General features: G+C 51.7%; 1 protein-coding gene across 3 annotated transcripts in view; it reads left to right on the forward strand.

The window, feature by feature from the left end:
* Positions 1 to 19822, forward strand: part of URB1 (URB1 ribosome biogenesis homolog) — a 67170-nt gene that overhangs the window by 20502 nt on the left and 26846 nt on the right. For 2 of the 3 annotated variants that reach the window (XM_064579509.1, XM_045902558.3), the window contains 14 exons: positions 1052 to 1247; positions 2763 to 2900; positions 4456 to 4629; positions 5303 to 5432; positions 6034 to 6150; positions 7401 to 7513; positions 9230 to 9349; positions 10994 to 11110; positions 11810 to 11948; positions 12706 to 12876; positions 13863 to 14056; positions 16043 to 16261; positions 17020 to 17199; positions 18049 to 18904. In XM_064579509.1, coding sequence (XP_064435579.1) covers positions 1052 to 1247; positions 2763 to 2900; positions 4456 to 4629; positions 5303 to 5432; positions 6034 to 6150; positions 7401 to 7513; positions 9230 to 9349; positions 10994 to 11110; positions 11810 to 11948; positions 12706 to 12876; positions 13863 to 14056; positions 16043 to 16261; positions 17020 to 17199; positions 18049 to 18904 — 2864 coding nt within the window. The remainder of the gene's footprint in view (positions 1 to 1051; positions 1248 to 2762; positions 2901 to 4455; positions 4630 to 5302; positions 5433 to 6033; positions 6151 to 7400; positions 7514 to 9229; positions 9350 to 10993; positions 11111 to 11809; positions 11949 to 12705; positions 12877 to 13862; positions 14057 to 16042; positions 16262 to 17019; positions 17200 to 18048; positions 18905 to 19822) is intronic. The other variant, XM_064579515.1, reaches the window with a different exon arrangement.

Raw genomic sequence — 19822 nt, forward strand, 5'->3', positions numbered from 1 at the left:
CAGTTTTTGAAAAAAATTTTAGTATATGTAAAGCTGCATATTGCATCTTAGTTTTGGTCAATTTACAAGGGGGTACAGAACAGTGAGGATCCCAGAAGCTATCAACGTGGTATGCTTGTGGTAAATTCTCAGATTTTCTGGATCAGGGACAGGCAGATATGAAAAGTCATCCTTCCTTAGAAGGATCTGGGGGTAAACACGGAGTCCTACGGGTTTGCCTATATAGATCCTGGGCTAGATGCTTCTTATCTGCAAGTTTTAATGTCCACAGGTTCTCCTGATTGTTCTTTTTATGATTTTATCCTTTGGAAAGCTGCCCACTTTGGGACAAGTTTTTAATATTTTCATACAGTAGATTTTTTTTTTCCTATATTAGCTTCTTGCAGTTAGAAGTTTGAAATAAATAGAATAAGTGGCAAGACTTTGTGCCATTTTGTTGCATTTTAGAAATAATTTTGTGGCACTGTGGACTGTGGGGCAGTTCAGGAGCAGTTCATGTAAAAAAATCTTTTTAAAAGAAAAACCCATCCTCTGTAGTTTTTATACTTAATGCTCACATATATATATTTATTTACATACTTGCTTTTTCACATGCAGTTGGAGGAAAGAGGTCAGTAAAATCTCATGGGGAAATTCTGGGAGTGGATTCCTCCTTGCGGGTTTGGCCCTTTCTTTACATTAGCCTTGACTCCTGGGCAGACTGGTAGGTGGATGGGGTAGAGACAGAGTGGGTTTCTTCCTCCTCCTGAATGTCAAATGGAACTCAAGGGAGGGAAGGAGAGATGGAGAACAGGTCAAAGTAGAGACTTTTTGAGCCGCTTAGAAATAGAGGAGTGAAATTCAAGCCCTTTGTTGGAGAGCGAGAGCCCCACAGACCATGAGAACACCCCACTTTGTGTCACAAGGGAGAGCCACAGGTGCAATTTGCCGGTCACTTGTATTTCAACTGTGTTTACTGAGGGCGGTGTCGAGGAGCTGCATTATTACCCCGAGCTCTCAGCGCATTGTGAAAATTCCCTGCAGACCCTTCTCTCCTCTCTTTCTCTGACAGAGGCGGGAATCTGACCCTCCTGCACTTCCTGTTGGGTTTGAAGACTGCTGCAGACGATGAGCTGGTGGCCGAGCTCGTGGTGAACATCCTCAAAGTGTGCCCGGACTTACTGAACAAATACTTCAAGGAAGTCACATTTTCCTTTCTTCCAAGAGTGAAGTCCACTTGGTCAAATAACATCAAACTGCTGAACAAGGTAACACCCTGGCTGTTCTGGAGTGTGTTAGGGGGTGGGCAGAGTGTCAGGAGCTGTGGGATGGCAGCTAGGGAGAGAGAGTGACGTGCCCATCCTGAACTTCAGGATGGAGAGAACTCCTTCAGCTATTCTTCAGGGGGTAATTGAGATCATGTCACATTGGTGTCCTGATCCTCTGAGGACATTCTGCTTTTCACTGAGCTGAATTTAGAGGTAGATGTCTTTTGAATCTGTTAAGCCGAATTCATCTCCTTCATCCAGATTTTGCTTAGAGTGAGATCTTAATGAATTTTAGCACATTTAGGCTGGAATTAGTGAGATGTCTGAAATGTAGGATAGTTTCTAAAGACTACTGTTTTAAGTACTTAGAACAACTTGAAATAAGCTATGAAACAATGGTTGGTTTGTCTAGGTGGCTATGTATTAATGTCTTTTTTTTTTTTAAGATTTATTTATTTGAGAGAGAAAAAGTAAGAGTGAGCAGGGGGAGGGGCAGAAGGAGAGAAAAATCTCAAGCCAACTCCCAGCTGAGCGAGGAGCCCAGTACTACAGGGATCAGTCCCACAACCTGAGTTCATGCCCTGAGCCGAAACCAAGAGTCGGCCGCTTAACTAGCCGAGCCACCCAGGCTCCCCTGTTAATGTCCTTCTGGTCACAGACGTCAGCCTCCCTGCATCCACCATAGCGGACGTACCTACCGTACATTCTTTGGCAGTACTGCCTGGCTCAGTTAAGGTCTGATTTTTGGCCTGCTTAATGGTGAAACATCTAGGATTGTTTTCTTGTGCCCTGTCTGGGCATGGGGTTATCTATAAACAAGCTTTTTTTCAGGTCTTCTCTCATTTTCCTCAGGTGTGTGTATATATAGTCCCCACGTGTATCTTAGGATGAGAAGGAGGCATTTTGCCCCTCATTTGGGGGAAGGTAGCCTGTGGCCACCACCCTTTTGGGGAGGTGCTCTGGTGCTGCTCTTCCCAGGGAAGGGCAGCGGGCAAGTTCATGGCCTTTGCAGACCTGGGTGCGAGTCCTTGCTTCACTGCTTTCTAGCTGTGCGCCCCTGGGGAAATTACTTAACCTTATTGAGGTCCAATTTTGTCATCCATGAATGTTTTTTATTTTAATGTAAAATATCCCTACCCTAAAGGGTTGTCATGAAGTATTAAAAGATGACATAATTTGTCACGTGTCTGTCAAGTGCAATAACTGGTGAGTAATACAATTGTTAGCTCCAGCAGTGACTTATTTGTCATCAGAGGTTTTAAGGGGCTCCCCAGGCTGCCACGCTGTGCTCTGCTTTGAAGGGCATTGCCCTGGTAACAAACAGTCTCATGACCTGACTTTTCTCTAACAAGTAGATTTAGGGGTTAATCTTCCGGACCCTGTTCCTTGGCAGGCCTTGGACCTTTATCACTCTAATCCTTTCATTGGAACCGCTTCACTGTGGGGTGCCTACAGTTAGCCTCAGGTTTGAAACGTAACCTGCACTAGCTCATTCTCTGTTCTCTTTTTTCATAGATCTATGAGGCCCAGCCGGACATTTCCCGGGCTTTTCAGACCAGAGAGTTCATCCCCTTGCCTAGGCTCCTGGCAATGGTGATGGTGACCACTGTGCCCCTGGTGTGCAATAAGATCATGTTCACCCAGGCATTAAATGTAAGTGGTCGCCTTTCTTCTAGAACTTTCTCCTGTTCACTGCATTGGCCTTTCTGGGGATCATTCTGAGGATGCCTACCTGGATATATTGGATGGTGTTTTGTCAGTGAGCCTCAGGCTTTCCGTGTCCACTTACCTGGGCAAGGGACCCTGAGCCTGAGGAACATTCCAGCCAGAGGATGCAGCTGCTGATTTTATTGCTCCAGCACGGAGCCAGGACCACAGCCTCCTGCATGGCTCTCTGCACCTGCCCGAGGGTGGGAGCCTGTTGGACCCAGACACAGGGCAGTGTGTTCAGCTATAGCCCAGTGTCATGTATAAAGCTATCAGTTGAGGATTTGTGGATGGGGTAGGACTGAAATTTGCCTGGCAAATCCTGTCTTTTGTGGTATAAGTGAATACTGTTAAAATTTCTGGGGAACGTTTACTTTGGGGATTAGCTATTTCAGGCCTTTTGAGAGGACATGTTCATGGAAAAAATTGGACACATTCACAGAAAGATTAAATTTCCTATCATTATACATTATAAAGGTCCCCGAGTCCCTGCAGGAGCCACGTTCTGAGGGATGCATGCATCTTTCAGCACAGCTCCGTAGCGTGGCCTTAAGTGAACAGCTGCAAGCTGTTGGCACACGTGGGTCCTGGGCTCTCCCAGGCCCTCCTGTTCCCGGGTTGCCTCAAGACTTAGCTGGGGGAGGCCGGGTGGCTGTGGGGCAGGAGGAGTCCCCACCCGTCAGGCAGGCCGGGTTGTCGTGTGGACAAGGCAGAACTGGGGTCTGTCGTGGTGGGTCACACGGACTCGAGGTGGCCCCAGCGGTGATGGGCAGTCGGCGCAGAGCAGCGAGGACCCCCTGGTGGTGCAGTGGGGTTCAGCATTTCTGATGCCTGTCTCCAGGGTTTGTGCTGAGAGTGGGCAGCGGGCGAGGAACAGGGAGGAGGCCGGCGTGGGCCTGGACAGAAAGGCCTTTTGTTCTGGTTGCCAAGTCGTAATAACCAAAATTAGGACCCAGCTCACTTGCCCGTCAGTCTGGTAGAAGACACAAACTGTTTAGTCTCGAGGGGCTGTTAAGGAAACAGAACTGAAAGGCGGATGTCGGATGCGGCCCCTTTCTGGGTGGAAGACTACGTCCCTGCCCTCTGGGAGCGGCTCCGGCAGGCGGTCTGGGATGGAAGGCCAGCCACCCCCTCTCACCGTGTCATTTCAGACACATTAAGTGCTTTTCCAGGAGCTGGTGGGGTTCTGGTGAGATTGTAGCTGTTCTTGATGAGGATAATCCAATGAGCTCAGTGGCTGTCAGAAAAGACTTACCAAACCTAGACAATGAAACAGAACTAAAAATAACTATCAGGTGTTTCTTTCAGTTGCCGTCTCCTCAGCCACTGCTGAGGTCAGATCTGCAGGAGGTCAAGAGGCAGGGTCCACAGGCTGCCCAACTCGTGCGGCCCTCCCTGATGGGGACCCCAGGAGGAACAAGGGCCCATCAGTCCCAGGGCTTGGGAGGTCTGTGTCTACCAGTGCAGCCTCCAGTGTGGATTTACCTCTTTTTCTTCCCAGTTGGACAGCAAATCGGTGAAACACACAGCTTTATCCCTTATTTCTGTCATTTTGAAAAGAGCATTGAAAACCGTTGACCACTGCCTGAATAAAGAGACGTGGCAAGGATCAAGCGTGTACTCGGCCGAGGTGATGGAAGAATTCGTGCGGCTCTTCAGAGAAGCTCTGAGCAAGGTAGGCATGGGAGCAGCTGTGGCCATTCCAGATGAGGTTCCAGAAAGTTCCTTACAGCTGTCATGGGCGAGCACACCAGGGGAAGAGGCAGCCCCAGGAGCACAGAGGCTAGGTGTGAAACGAAGTGCAGTGGAGGGGTTCAGGTGCTCTTGGACCTCCAGCCTCATCGGGAGCTGATTGTTCTTCCCTCCCCAGCTGCTGCACACACACTGGGCTGGGGCTAAGGTGAGGGAGTGGCTTGGGAGGCCCCTCCTGTGCCCTCTTCCCCGGGGCCTATTCTGGCAAGTCAGGAAGGGCAGTCATCGTCTGCAGACGGGGCACCTGCCAGGAAGGAGCCAAGGTCATGCTGGATGAGGCCCCCGGCTGATCAGAGGACGGGTTTCTTTTTCCCAGTGTCTTGCTCTGGTGAATGAGTCTTCGGGGGTTTGTTGTAATCATCAGTGATTGTGTTTTCACCAAGTCCTTGCTGTACAGTCGTGGGAATCAGCAGCACAGAGCAGAACTCACAGAGGATGTGGGCCTGTGTTCCCTCCATCCCGTCTCTTACACACACACCCCCACGTGTGCTCAAATCCTCCCTTTGTTTTTGCTTTTCCTTAGTAGGTTCATTTCATTTATTTCCTTCCCTTGTTTAATGTGGTTGGTTTTTTTGTTTTCTTGTTTTCCCTTTTAGATTTTACCAGACCTCAACACCATCGTGTGGGTCTGGCAGTCCCTTCGAAAGCAGGACACAAAACAGGATGATGAGAAAGGAAAGAAGAGGGACAACCAGACTCCCACCTTCTGTGTGACTCCCGAGTGCGGTGAGAAGTGTGCGGGGCTCTGCTGTGTGCAGACAGGTGGTACGGGCAGCCAGGGACACCGCCTGCCTACAGGGGCTTTCAGGGCGTCTATTGGGAATGCACCCAAGCTTTATGCGAGCACCGTGACTCTCTAAAGACTTGAATGATGGGTGTTATGTACTCTGGCCTTTCCATGTTGGGGGTTGGGGGCTCTCATTTACTGTGCAGATAGAGCTGGCTACACAGTCCCCCCAGTAATGGGATACATTGACTCAAACCTTGTTATTGGCCTGCCAGGCAGTGGGTCTCGTATCTTCTGTCTCTGCTATTTAATCTTTACAGTGACTGCGAGGGTAGGTGCTGCTGAATCCCCGTTGTTCAGATGAGGATGCTCGAGCACAGAGAGAGAGCAGCTGTAACCTGTCCCAGGTCACAGCACCGAAATGGGGATTTAAACCCAGTCTGTTTGGACAGTCCTGACCATGTTGACTTCGTAGGGATCTGTGTGCAGCCTCTGCATTCAGCGTGGGGTTGACTGCAATGGGTCACGGGTGGTTCGCCTGCTGATGAAGGGCAAAGAACAAGTGTGTTTCCTAATTTGAGGTGTCTGATTTTGGTTCAGATGATGCAGAAACCATTCTTCTGAAAGCCATTCTGCTCCAGGTCATATGCCTATACCAGAAGGTGGTCCCACACGTGGTCATGCAGTACAACTTTGACTTCAGCAAGCTCCTGAAAGGTGTGTCCCCTGAGACCGCAGGCGCCCCTCTGCTGTGTGCTGGCAGGGATGAAGGACGGGCAGCTAAGCCAGAGCAGAGCCCCCGGAGCTGAGGGCCGGCATGCGTGAGCCCCCAACCTGGTTATTTGTGTTTGGACTAATACATTTTAAATAGCCAGTGTTCCTTAAGTAAACATCAGATGAACGCTGAGCAGCAGGCAGAGCAGGGAGAAGCCAGGCAGCCTGAATTGTCTGCCGGGGATGAATGACAAATCTGATCATGTGACATTAACTCTAAAGCCTCTTTTCAAAGGAGCAGGGCTGCAGAAATTAGAGGGCCTGAGATGTAATGAGCACTGGGTGTTACATGCAACTGGTGAATCACTGACCTCTACCTCTGAAACCAATAATACATTACATGTTAGTTGAATTTAAATAAAAAAAGTAATTAATTAAAAAAAAAAAGAAATGAGAGCCGCTGAGAAGGGATGTCTCATTTGCGCAGAGGCACTTTTGACATCATTGACTCATATTTTCCTCAGTGACGCAGGCTCAAACCACATCTTGTAAAAGTAATTTAGTGCTTGTCTGGTCACGTTTCCTTGATGGAAAAATTTGTCTAATAAAATCAACTTTATAATTGGGCCCACAGAAGAAAACTTGCAGAAATATCATTCCTGGCATTTATATAAGGTGTTGGAATAATCCTAATGAAAAGTTATAATTGACTTTTTAATTGTTGGAAGGCGAAAGGTTCTCCTTGCTGTGAGAATATGAAATTTACCATTTACTATTTAGTATCGTGTCGTTCCCAAGCAAAGAGAAATCCAGAATTCAGGGCAGAGGGTAGGGACCCAGGCTGGGGCTCCGGTGGCCACAGCGTGCTCATGACATCTCTGTAGTCTGGGGAGTGAGGCCGGTGCTTCCCACTGGGCTAACATCGGTGAGGGACCACACCCAGGGCGCAGCATGAGGGTCCCGGCTTCAGGCTGTAGGGAGAGGTCGGTGGGGGCCAGCGGGCTGCTTTGGGCTGGTGGAGTTGCAGGCTTTCTGCTGAAGATTTGGATAGACCACAGGAGGGGGAGGACGCGGCAGGTGAGGTGCGTCCAGGCAGAAGAGTGGGCCCAGGACAAGGGAGGACAGAGCCCCAGATCGCCCTTCTTATTTCTGCGGATGGAGTTCCTTCTCCGGTCCCCTTCGCCAGGGACAGCAGTGGCTGCGCACCTTCCTCCACTTGACTTCCTGTCTGTGTTCCTCCCTCCTGCCCACAGGCATCCTCTCAGAGCAGGGCCTCCGAGACGAGGTCCCTCCCATTCTGCAGCACCACATTCTCAAGGTGGCCCTGGAGCTGCCCGCCAGCAAGTTTTTGTGGTTAAAGGCACAGGTAGGAAGCGGAGAGCTCCCGCCTTCTGCTCACTAACTCGCGGGCATGTTGGTTTTTTGGCCTGGAAATTTCTCACTGGATCAGAACCTGATGGTTACAAGGAAGACATTCACGGTTCCCCCCTCAGACGCACGCAGAGCAGAGACCAGGGCCTCATTCGTGAACCAGGAGGCCTCAGAGTCTCTTTGCTTTGGCAAAATAGGGTGTTTTCGTGTGTTCTGACTGAAACAGTAACATTGCTGGGTATTGGGAGTTTGGGGTTTTTTTAATCTTGACGACTTTATGTCTTGTCATTTTAAAACTTTTTCGGAAATAAAGTACATTCCTTTTCTTTTGCCCTCATCCTGGAAGAAGTTAAGACAGAGATGGGAATAGATACCAAGCCAGGAGAGGATTGAGGCTGGCGGAAAAGTCTGTAAAAATTGCTGACATTTTTTTGCCTTTAATAATGTCTCCTAGGGTCCCAGGATCGAGTCCCACATCGGGCTCCCTGCTCAGCAGGGAGTCTGCTTCTCCCTCTGACCCTCCCCCCTCTCATGCTCTCTCTCTCTCATTCTCGCTCTCAAATAAATAAATAAAATCTTTAAAAAAAAAAAATAAATAATGTCTCCTAGGACTTTCTGGAGAATATATAACATTGAATCAAAGGGAACTCAAGATTCAGCAGATACTTAACCTGTGTGTTTAAGCACGGGATGCCTATCACTTCTATCCAGAGGAAGAGTGACCAGGCAAAATGAAGCATTGTCCGAGTGTGTTTCTCAGTAGCTCACATGGCTGTTTTTTTAGTGACTCCGATCTTACTTAAAATCTTATGGAACTAATAGTGTAGAAATGTATGTGGGCATTTTTACCTGTTGTATTTCCAGGAAGGTGTGAGTGTGCAGGGGGCGCTGGGATCTGTGCCTTTTTTTCCAGGTCCTCTCCTGAGGTTCACCTGCATTGTAGTTGAGGATTGACACATGTGCTCCATGCATCCGCACCTTTACTGCCACTTAAAGGCGAGGCAGCCGGGGCACAGAGGGCTCAGGACACCTGTGCAGGATGGCAGCCGTAGCTGGAGGACCCAGGATTGGCCCCAGGCAGTGTTGCCCATGGCCCTGCTCTCAACCTCTGCACCCCACAATGAGGTCACTGCCACGGACCCCAGAGAGATGACCAGCCAGGGGTGTCGTTTTTCACCCCAGCTGAACAGGGCCAGTGGGAATCCTGCTGATTTATTTGGAAAGTGAACAGAGGGAGGCCTCTTAACTTTGCAAGAAACTGGTATTAAAATATTAATTTATATTCAGTGCGCCACCTTCTGCATACAAGGTGAAGTCTGCTGGGTTTCATGAATACCAGCACTTCATGTGCTCAAGGCCAAACGCAGCCTTGATGGCATTGGGACCAGGGATCTGGAGCTCCATGTACTTCACTGAGATATGCGTTGGAAGCTCAAAAGCCTTTGTGAGAGGCTAAATTATGTATAAGGGATCAATTCTGTCCGCACTGGCATTTTGCTGACATGCAACCAGGCCCAGTTATCCAACTGCTGTTCAGGGGTTTCGTTGAGCTTCTGAGGCTCCTCACGTCTAAAATCCCAGCAGTCTCACCAGGTTGTAGTTATACGAGAGCAGATAAGAGGCCTGGGAGCATGTTGGGCATGCAGTACCTGTTTGCTCAGTGTACTATGGCCTCTGTAATGTTGAGAATGTGCTGCTTTTCAAACTCCAGGAAGGCCCAGATGCAGAAATTATTGGAGGAGAGCGATCTGTATTTTACTTATTGATGAAAATGTTTGTGACCAGTAGTCATCTGCAGCTCAAGTCATCCACCAAACTCCTGATCATAAAGGTGAGTGTTTTCTACCAGTTCCTAATTCTGAGAGGCATTTTCACTCTTTGTTATGGTAGGTGCTTAGTAAATGGTTGTTGAATTAAGGGTGTATCAGGACTTCTCTAAACTTAAAAATGGGAGGTTTTGGGGCGCCTGGGTGGCTCAGTTGTTGGGCGTCTGCCTTCGGCTCGAGTCATGATCCCGGTGTCCTGGGATCAAGCCCCGCATCAGGCTCCCCACTCAGCAGGAAGCCTGCTTCTCCCTCTCCTACTCCCCCTGCTTGTGTTCCCTCTCTTGCCCTGTCTTTCTCTGTCAAATAAATAAATAAAATCTTAAAAAAAAAAAGGGAGGTTTTATGGCACTTTTATGACTCCTAAACCCAGCTGTGTTCCCAAGAGGCAGCATGGAGTGGAAAACGTGGGCATTGAGGTCCTGTTCCTAGATCTGAGCCCTGCTTCTACTCCTTCCTGGGTGGCACTGGGCAAATTACTCAAACTCTCTGAATTTCGTTTTCCCATGGTGAACGGGAATGATGAAACGGTAGGCTTTCAGAGGAGAAGAGAGTACTTGTGATCACGTAGTAGTAGGTCATGCCTAGTACGTTATAGGCTCAAGAAATGGATTTCTGTTTACATAGACCGTCCCTCTTCCCACATGTCCAAACTCAGCCTTCTCCAGTGCTCAGCCGTCCTTACCTCCTCGGTCACCCATAGCATGGGTGTCAAAGTCCGTGGAAGGGAACAGGGAGTTGGACTGTTAGCTTCTCTTTCTTACACTTGGTACTCACTTGACGCAGCCGTAGGAAATCGAATTCGTCATCTCTGCCGTGCAGCAAATGTCTCGCGGGTGCCACAGAATTCACGTCATTGTTTGTAGGGTGCAGAGATTCTACCTTTCTTTGAAGTGCTGGTAATCTTGCTGCCCTATAACCTTACCCGAGCTGCTTGAAGAACGTGAACGTCTGGGTCTTGACCTCTACAGGTTGTCATTGCCCTATAGGCCTGCACTTGACCCCAGGCCGATTTTGTGATCGCTGACTGCACGTAGGTGGGATTGGCACCGTCGGGTCTCCCTTCGGTGCGCTCTGCTGCAGGGCTCGTGCAGTGGGGCTGCTCAGACTCTCAGTCTGTGGTATCGGTCCATTTGGGGACGTCATTTAATCCCCCTGGTTCAAGGTCCTGCCCCTTAACACATTCTGTTCTCTTAGAAATGCTGGTGCTCCTTGCCCCGGGTCTGAGGCTTGAGAGGCCGCACTGTGGTGACGTGATGTGACTGACGTGACGTGAGTGGTGTTTGGAGAATTTCATGCAGGCTGATGGTTGGTTGCTGTGAGGGGCTGAGTCATGCACATCTACCTGGGGTCTTTGTGACAATCCAGGTATAAAAACCAGACTCCTAAGTAGCAGCTGGGGTTTTTTTTTTTTCTTTTTATTATTTAGGAGTTGAAAGAAAGGAATAGGAAGCAGCAAGACCAGGGATCGTGTGATCTTTAATAGAGTGCAGCATGATCTCTTTTCCTTGTTTCCCTCAACCATGGGAGTGTTGTTTTGAAAGAGTGGCTTTTGGAGTAGAACTGCAGATGAGACTTTGACCCCCTCCGTTATGCTGCTTCGGCTCGCACAGAGCGTGGTGACCCCAACCCTCCGATCTGCTTCCTGACAGATTCTTCGGGACACAGGGGTGTTCGAGCACACGTGGAAGGAGCTGGAGCTGTGGCTGGAGCACTTAGATTACACCCCAGAAGAGAAACAAGAGACTGTGATTCAGTTTTTGGAACGTGTAAGCACCTATTTCCAGTGTTAAAGGAGCATGTTAGTAAATAAGCCAATTAGCTTTTAGCTCAATTAAGGCATTTTGGGGTTTTTTGTGTGTTGTTTTTTTTTTAATTTTTTTTGTTTTTTTTAAGATTTTTTATTTATTTGAGAGAGAGAGTGAGATAGAGAGAGCATGAGAAGGGGGAGGGTCAGAGGGAGAAGCAGACTCCCTGCCGAGCAGGGAGCCCGATGCGGGACTCGATCCTGGGACTCCAGGATCATGACCTGAACCGAAGGCAGTGGCTTAACCAACTGAGCCACCCATGCGCCCTCAATTAAGGCATTTTTGATGCACTGGTCCCAAATGCCCCGTTTCTGGCTTGCTTCATAATTCCTGCCGAGATGTCAGAATTTGCTTAGTTTTAGAATTTGTAAAATGGGTATGTATTACCATGTACTATTTAATTACCTTTCGAGGATTTGTCTTTGCACGAAGAGAACAATAGTATGCTTAGAGCAATGTTAAAAGCAATGGTTTATACTAAAGGAATTTTTTTTTAAATTTTATAACAAAAAGTTAAAAACTTGGCAGAAAAATTACAGTTCTTATTGAGGACTGCTAACATTTTAGCTCTTCCCTCATTTTACCGGTGATATTTTTTGGCATATTTGCATTTCATTTGTGACCCTCAGAATGTTTTCTGCTTGACTCTTCAATGCCCAGGTTTTGCTGACTTTGGTGGCGAATCCCTATTCATACACAGACAAAGCCTCTGACTTTGTCCAGGAAGCCAGCACACTGCAGGCCACTGGGACGAAGCAGGATGCTGATGATGTCAGCATTCCTATCTCTCACATCGACGGTAGGCGCCGCTGCCTCTATGCTCCTTGGGCTTCTGAAGTTCAAGCCACCGTGGCAAATCAGTGATGAAAATGAGAGTTGTGTTCATGTCTTATGCAGAGTATAGACATCTGTTTCTTTGAGTCAAAGCTCAGTCTACTCTGGAAATGAAAATTGCCTTATTTGCTCATAGAATGGGGAGTATGTACAGAGTCTGTTTGCTGGGTTATTTTTATTTGTGCAGTGTTTCCTCTGTGCCAGGTGTTGATCTCAGCTCTTCATAAATCTACCTCCTGCAACCTCGTGAACCACCCTACAGGGCAGGTGTCCTTTTCCTCATTTTATACAGGGATAAGACAGCTGAGGCACAGAAAGGTTAGGTAATTAGCTCAAGTCACACAGCTAGTACCTAGGAAAGTCGGGATTTGAACCTGACACTGGCTCTGGCCTGTTCTTCAACCCTTATGCTTTTTTGCTTCTCAGATTTTGACTTGTTTGCCGAATATCCAGGTTAAGGTTTTGGGGGCTTCTCCGTGTCACTTGAGGAAACTTCAGTCTCTTACCACCTGAGCTGGATATCCTGCATTTTGTCTAGCAGAGATCTCAGGATTTTATAGGCGATGTCCTCATCTATTTAGAACCAAACTTCCTATTAAGCCTTTTCCCCCGGGGACATTTAGCTTTTATCAAACGTTCTCTTATCCCTCCCTGTGGAGCTCTTTGCAGTGGGTTCCTTCAGTGGCTCTTGCCTTGGTTTGACTGTCCCCTTTCTGACTCAGATGTTCTCGACATGGTGGACGTCCTGGTGGAGGGCAGCGAAGGCTTGGATGAGGAAATTGGATTCTTACTGAATGATGACATGATCTTGCTCACGTTCCCATTCAGCGCGGTGGTCCCCGCCGCCCTGGAAGCCAGGAATAAGTTGCTCCTTGGGACAGAAAGTGAAACAGGTAACTGTGTGTCATCAGGATACTCTGGGTGCATCATCCAGCTGGGTCTCTGCGGAGTAGGAGGTGTGATTCCAGGGCCTCTGGGAGTAATGGCTGAAAATCCAAGGCAGCAAGATTCAGACCCACCAACGTGATAGCTACTTGGCTTTTAGAGCTGAGCATGTAAGGATAAGTCTAGAGGCTAGCTGGACTTCTGGGAGATGGTCATTTGAGCATAAGTCCATAATAATGCATTTGTGGGGCTGCACAGGCCCCTGCTGGAACACTGATGTTTTCTCTTCAGTGTTTGTTCTTCCTATCACGATGCTAGGCTAGGAGTCCTTCATACTTGCTGGAAATTGCTGGAACATAGAACCAAGGAAGTACTCACAGATCACAGTGGTGTCCTTAGGGTTGCTCAGGCTTTGCTGCAATAACAAAGAAGCCCCAACATGTAGTGGTTTGACGAGTAAAGCTGTTTTTCTAGACCTTGCCATAGCCTAGCACAGGTCACGTTGCTCTTCTGGGTGACTGTCCTGTAGGAGGCAGCTCAGGGCTCCAGGCCACTCCCATCTTGTAGCTGTGCTGTCTCAACATACGGCTTCAAGGGTCACCTTGGAAAAGGAAGAGAGAGAGGGCAGTCATGCTGAGGCTGTTCTGGCCAGGCCTGGAAGTGGCTGCCTCAGTCACGTGGTCCTAGCCTAACCACAGGCGACGCCCGCGTGCCAAGGAACGAGAGACGGATTGGTGAGCACCAAGCGAGTCCTGGCCGCACGTGGCTTCTGCATCACCTCTTCCACGCCTGGGTCTCCACTTCCAGGCCTTGGGACCGGAAGCCTGAGGGTGTGTGTGTCGCAGAGTCAATGCAACGGAGTGGATGCGCTCTGCAGTGGTAGCATCTGCCTTTCGGTGTGTTGGCCTGCATTTTGCTGGGTCTCAAATCCGTGTGGGAATTGGTGTTGCTGATGGGTCGCAGAAGGGTGGTCACACGTCTCATTCCCCTGCAGGAGAGAGCGTCGTGGCGTATCTGACGGCAGTGCTGACAGACCTGCTCCACACGCAGAGGGACCCTCTGGCTCTGTGTCTGCTGCTTCAGGCTTACGACACGTTGGCGCCTCCGGCCCCGCCTTGCTGCCATCAGCTGTCCCGGTTCCGCGGATACTACAGCCGCTGGATCCCAGAGCCAGCCCGAGAGGCCTCGGTGAGCTGGGCATCACTGCTCCCACGGAAGCCAGGCCTTTGCCTAGAAAACCCCGAGGTGCCTTCTGTGGGCCACTCTGGCTGTGCCCCAGCTGTGCAGCTGTCCGGCTGCTCAGTTTCCAGGGAGAAGCTTGTTAACCTTCTGCTTTCCCTGCACAAGAGAAGGCGCTCAGGGGGCATCATTGCTGTTCAGCTGCTAGGATGGAGCCTAGATGGCTCGGTGATGCAGGGAATTGAGTTTCCCGCAGGCTGCAGGGCTCCCTCGTCACGGTGCCGGCTTCGGGGCGGGAGGGAGGTTGCCGTTTCTCCTTACCGAGTCATCTGGTACGTGTGGGTCCTAGCTTTCTCCGGCGGGCCTTAGCACGCTCCTCAGCCGTGTGGGCTCAGCTGACCGCCCCCAGCAGTCTCCATTCTGTGAAGACCGGGAAAGTGGAAACAAAGAATCTTCTTTACGTGGGGACTACATTCTTGTAATGGGGTGCTGCAGGTCTGGCCCCATTGCAGACTGCTTACGAATGTTGGAGGGCAGGGGCGCGCAGTTAACTGTGGTGTGCATGTTGTGTATATATTCAATTTTTAGCTTTTCTTGAAAAAGGCGGCTCAGGGCCTCTTTGTCTTGTGATATTTGTAGCCGTCGCTTACAGTGCTTGCATGTTTCTGTTCGTCAGGGCCCGCTGCTAGGGATACTACGTGTGTTTTAAGTCCCTTAATCCTCACAGCAGCTCCAAGAAGGTCAGGACTTACTGGGCTCATTGCACACATGGGGAAACTGAGGCAGAGTGGTTCCACCTCTAGGCAGCAATGGGAGCAAGGTCAGGATTCCGCCCAGGCAGTGGGCTCCAGTGTCCACGCCCTTCCTGGCCGCTGCCACCTTCCCCCCCGCCCCCCCCACCTCCGGCTAGGCTGTGGTTCAGACTTGGTGGTGGCCGCTCAGAGCTCAGGGCAAGCGTCGCGGTTCAGGGCTGCACCTCACGGGTGCTCAGAGGAAGGCGTCCGCTTTCTGCTGAGTAGGTCCCAGCAGTGCTGCTCACCCTCCAGGGGGCGTCAGACATGGTCTCCAGGCCCCACCCTGAGTGCGTTCAGTTCGGCAGGGGGCCCCGGGGGGTTGGCCTCTCTCGGCGGTTCCGAGCAGCGCTGCTGCTGGTCCGGGGACCCTGCCCGGAGACCTGCTGTGTTTCTGGACACACACAGCCTCGTTTCGTTGGCCTTGCGATGTGGAGCGTGTGGAGTTAGAGTAATAAGAGGCACGTAGGGGTGAATAAAAAAGGCAGTGTGTTTGTCGTAGAAAAAATCAACAACTTCAGTTTAAGGTAGAAGTCCAGAAATTTGTCTTCATTCTGTCCACTGTCTTGTTAGTCCCCCAACAAGATACTCTGACCAAGGCTCCTGGGGGAGGGCCTTTGGAAGGCCTGGAGCTTACCGAGCTGGCTCCTGCACGGCTGTGACCTCCCAGTTCCCAGTGATTAATCACAGTGACTCTTCTTCTTTTTTTTTTTTTAAGATTTTATTTATTTATTTGATAGCGAGAGAGAGCGAGCATGAGTGATGGGGGGGCAGAGGGAGAAGCAGACTCCCCGCAGAGCACAGAGCCTGTTGCGGGGCTTAAGATCGTGACCTGAGCCGAAATCAAGAGTCAGATGCTTGCCTGCACAGTGACTCTTCTGAGTGAAATGTCTGTCACATGTGGCTCCAGGCTGCCGCGTCCGTTCCCCAGCGTGTGTGAATGCCTTCCCGATCCAGTGCCTTCGTGTTAAGGCCCTCTGGGAACGTACCTGTGACTGGGAACGTACCTGTGACTGGGAACGCTGCGGCTTAATTTGCATAAATAAAATGTCACGCAGTCACGTGTTTTCCAGTATTAGGACGCGATTGTGAAGTGTCCCCTTGTCATGAACATCACCCCGTACCTGTCTTAGCAGACCGCGCACCTTTTTTATCTGTGGTTGTTTGTCTTTCCTTCCCTCCGGGCTTTTGCTGCCTCCCCAAGGCCCTTCAGACGCCAGGCAGCCTTGCGCCCCAGGGTCCTCCAGCCTCCTCCTTCGCCGCCCTGCTGCAGACGGCCTACGAGAGCGAGGGCGCGCTCCTGGACGGGCAGGTTCAGGCGCGGCTGCGGGCTGCCCTCCCGCACGTCCCGATGCACCAGCTGCTGCGCTCGGCCACACACCTGCTGCTGTACCTCAGGAGCACCGTGCAGAGCTTCGGCCAGGTCCGCACCGCCCCGGCCTCTCCGCGCAGACCCCGCGTGTCCCCACATCTCGGCCTCCAGAGCGGCCCTTCGGGAGTCGGGTCCAGACCGAGTGACGGTGTTGCTAGAGCCCTAGAGTCTCATTGTCACCCCGTTGCTCATGAGGACACTTAGTGAGGTGACATACACAGGACCACCCCCCCACCCACCCACCCAGCCGGGGAGCCTGGGCTGCTAGTTCACAGCCTGCCCCTCCCTCCTGGACTGCTTCTCCTCCCTGGAGCAGATCTGCAGAGGTGGGTTCGGCACCCAGTATCTGCAGGCTTCCATACCCCTCGCAGAATCTGTACCCCTCAGCAGCTGCAGACCCCTGCAGACCAGGAGCCGACATGGCCGACCCTGCTGCCAGGGTCCTTCCCACGGCAGACGGTCAGTGCGCTGCCAGACCCACCGTCTTGCATAAGTTGTAATTTTGTCGTTCATTGGTGAGCTTTCTGTTCCCGGTGTGGTTTACGGAGTTTTAGTTTGGGCTTCCCTCACCTTGGTCAAGATAAACCTGCATACTTCATCGAGATTTAGGGGGCACATCTTACTGAGAAAGGACTTTGAGGTTCTTGGTGTTTTACAAGGAGTTGCCACTCTAGCCTGTTGCCCTCCTCAGTCCTTGTTTCTGGTAACGTGGCCCCTTCTGGTTGCGGAGGGACGCGGTAGTCACGGTCGTGGCGACTGTGAGCCCCCTCGCCGGCCTCTGAGCAGTCGTGCGGCTCTTGTCCTCACAGCTGGGCCGAAGTGCAGGGCCTGCCCTCCTGCAGCTCCTCCTGGACCTCCTCAGGCGCCTGGTCGTCCATTGTGTGCAGCTGGATGCGCAGAACCAGCGGAAATGCGAGGCCGCCCAGGCCGAATCCGACCTCTTTTTGGACATGGAGTCCATGGCCTCGCTGGAGCTGGCCAATGACAAGGTACCACTGCCATTCTTCTGTGGGTCTCCTTCCTGTTAACCTTTTCCTGTCAAGTCTCAGACCTTGGCTTTTCCTCTGCTTCTGATCCAACACGAGGACGTGTTCGTTGCAGGTAAATAAGGAATCACAGAACACCGCAGAGGGGACACTGAACCTCCCCCCGACTCCTGACCCCTGTACCCACAGATAAGCGTGGTATAATGTGGGCGTGTAGCTTTCCAGTTGCCTTCCCCGCGAGCTGTTTCTCGTACACTGGGTGACATGAGCATCTTGAGAAACTGGGAACGTTTTCCTTTTGAGCAGTTGCAGCCTGTGTTGAGCGAAGGCTGGGCGGTGGGTGCGGCTGGCCCAGTAGCTCCACAGCGTGAGCTTACCTCTCCCCTGCTGGGGACCTCGAAGCCACCATTCCCAGATGCAGGGTCTCCCGCGCTGTGATCCCGCTGCTCCCGGGATCCCTGTGTCCCTCGGTCAGGTTGATGTCGGAGGGCAGGGCTGCTAAGCAGGAACCAGATGATTGGTCTTCACCACATTTGGGCATTTCTGCATAGCCCATCCCCTGGTGGAGAGCAGTTCTGTTGTACAGTTAATCCGTTCAGGCTGAATTCGTCAGACACCTGCTAGTGTGAGTGGGACACTGGCCCAGTCATGGTTCAGCTGTCACAGTTGCCCGGGGGACAGGGAGAGGAGGGCAATGCAGTGCAGTCGGGTTATAGCTTTGACCAGGCTTGGGTTGGGGTGCTTTGGGGCTTGCGGATGGAATGGCTTAGGAATGCTGTTGTCTGCCCTCCATCCTACTCCCTGCTGGCTCTGGGCCGTGTGTGAGGTCTGTGCCTTATCACTCTATTTCAGACACTGGAGGAGGTGCTCGTGGCCATCCTCCGACACCCCACACTGGAGGGCTGGTACCTGGCCCTGGAGCAACAGGCCCTCCCTCCGCACACCCTCAGCCCCGTCCTTGTGAAACTCCTGGCAGCCCACCTCAGCGCAGGGGTCCTGCAGCTGCTAATGGCTAGCGCCCCGGTCCTCCAGAGCACTGGTCAGCGGGGCCTCCTGGCCAAGTACTTGGAGGCCATCACTCAGAGCGTGTTGAAGGAGTTGCAAAACAGGAGGACAGGCTCGGCCGCATCACCACCAAAGACCCTCCCGCAACTGGAGGCCCTGCAGGGACTGCATCCCTACATGGAGGGCGCCCAGCTCCGAGAGGTCACCCTGGCCCTGCTGAGCCTGCCTGAGGCCCAGCTGGTGACCCAGTGGCCCACGAAGTCTCCTGGGAAGGAGAGACACCTGAATGCTTTCGGCAAGGTCCTGGTCCAGCTGTTGATCAGCAGCCCCCAGGACCAGCTGCAGAGCAGTGAGCTTCTTTGGGCCTCCGAGTTTGTGAAAGGCCTGGGGGCTTTGCTCCCCACATTGGCCGTGGACGAGCTGGACGCTGTATTACTCCACACTCTGCAGAGAGAGCCCGCTTTGGCCCCCGTGGTTGGGGTGGACCTGCTCGACTACTGCCTGGCCCGGCGGACGCAGGCGGCCCTCGACATCGCCGCCCTGCTCCTGCAGCTGAGCTGCACCCACCTCCTGCGGTTCGAGCTGTGGTGCGGGCAGCCCAGCACGGGGCTCTGCCTCCAGGAGCGCCTGGATGACTTGCTCCCTCTCCTCCACGCGTATCTCCAGGCCAGGACACAGGGCCACTGTGCACGCCCGGCGGGAGGTACAGCAGCTGGTGACTTCGGGCAGCTGGGGGTGTTAAGTCAGAGGGCTGAGGAGGTCTAACAGGGAACTCCCACGGTTGGGGTGTGGGCTAAGTCTCTCTCTCTGTCCTCCAGCCACTGACCCAGCTCTGGAGATCAAGAAAGAGGAGAGATTCGCACTCCCAGCCCTCCGCTGTCTCGGGTCTCGGCCGTGGGTTGAGGTGCTGCCCCACACTCCCATCCACCCCCGGCTCCCCCCGCAGTAAGCGGGGGAGGGCTGGGTCGAGGAAGGGTCAGCACCAGGGCAAGGGAGGCATTTGGGGTGACCGCCCTTTGTCCCAGCCCATTGTCCCCAGCAGAAGAAGTGTCAGTGAGTGACGCTGAGTCAAGGCAGCTTGGGCCCAGCCCTCTTCCTCCACCTGTAGGGTTTCAGGTCCGAGGCATTTTTTGCTCACCTGAAATTTGCCTTAATTTCTTTTTATCGTGGGTATGAATGATTGTTCACTCACTGTTTTCCCTCAGTGTGTCATGACTTTGTACCAGTGATGACAGATGTTTTAAAAAGTAAGAGAGCCTCCTTCTAGTCAGTGATTCTTTTTTTTTTTTAAGATTTATTTACTATTTTAGACAGAGAACGAGTGGGAGGGGCAGAGAGAGAGGGAGAGAATCTCAAGCAGACTCCATGCTGAGTAGGGAGCCTGATGTAGGGCTCGATCTCACAGCCCATGAGATCAGATAGACCTGAGCTGCAACCAACAGTTGGACACTTAACTGACTGAGCCACCCAGGCGCCCCCTCTAGTCAGTGATTCTTGGTGTACCTCTCCAATTCCCGTGCCTTTGAGGCATGAATCGCGAGCGAGTCCAGAACTTTGGTCCTCACAGTCCCATGACCAGCTTCGAGCTAGACACTCAGGGCCCAGTGTCAGAGGGTTGACT

The sequence above is a fragment of the Mirounga angustirostris genome, unplaced genomic scaffold (assembly GCF_029215605.1).
Source record: "Mirounga angustirostris isolate CCGP_5_RB_7025 unplaced genomic scaffold, mMirAng1.0.hap1 SCAF_1, whole genome shotgun sequence".
Classification (NCBI taxonomy): domain Eukaryota; kingdom Metazoa; phylum Chordata; class Mammalia; order Carnivora; family Phocidae; genus Mirounga; species Mirounga angustirostris.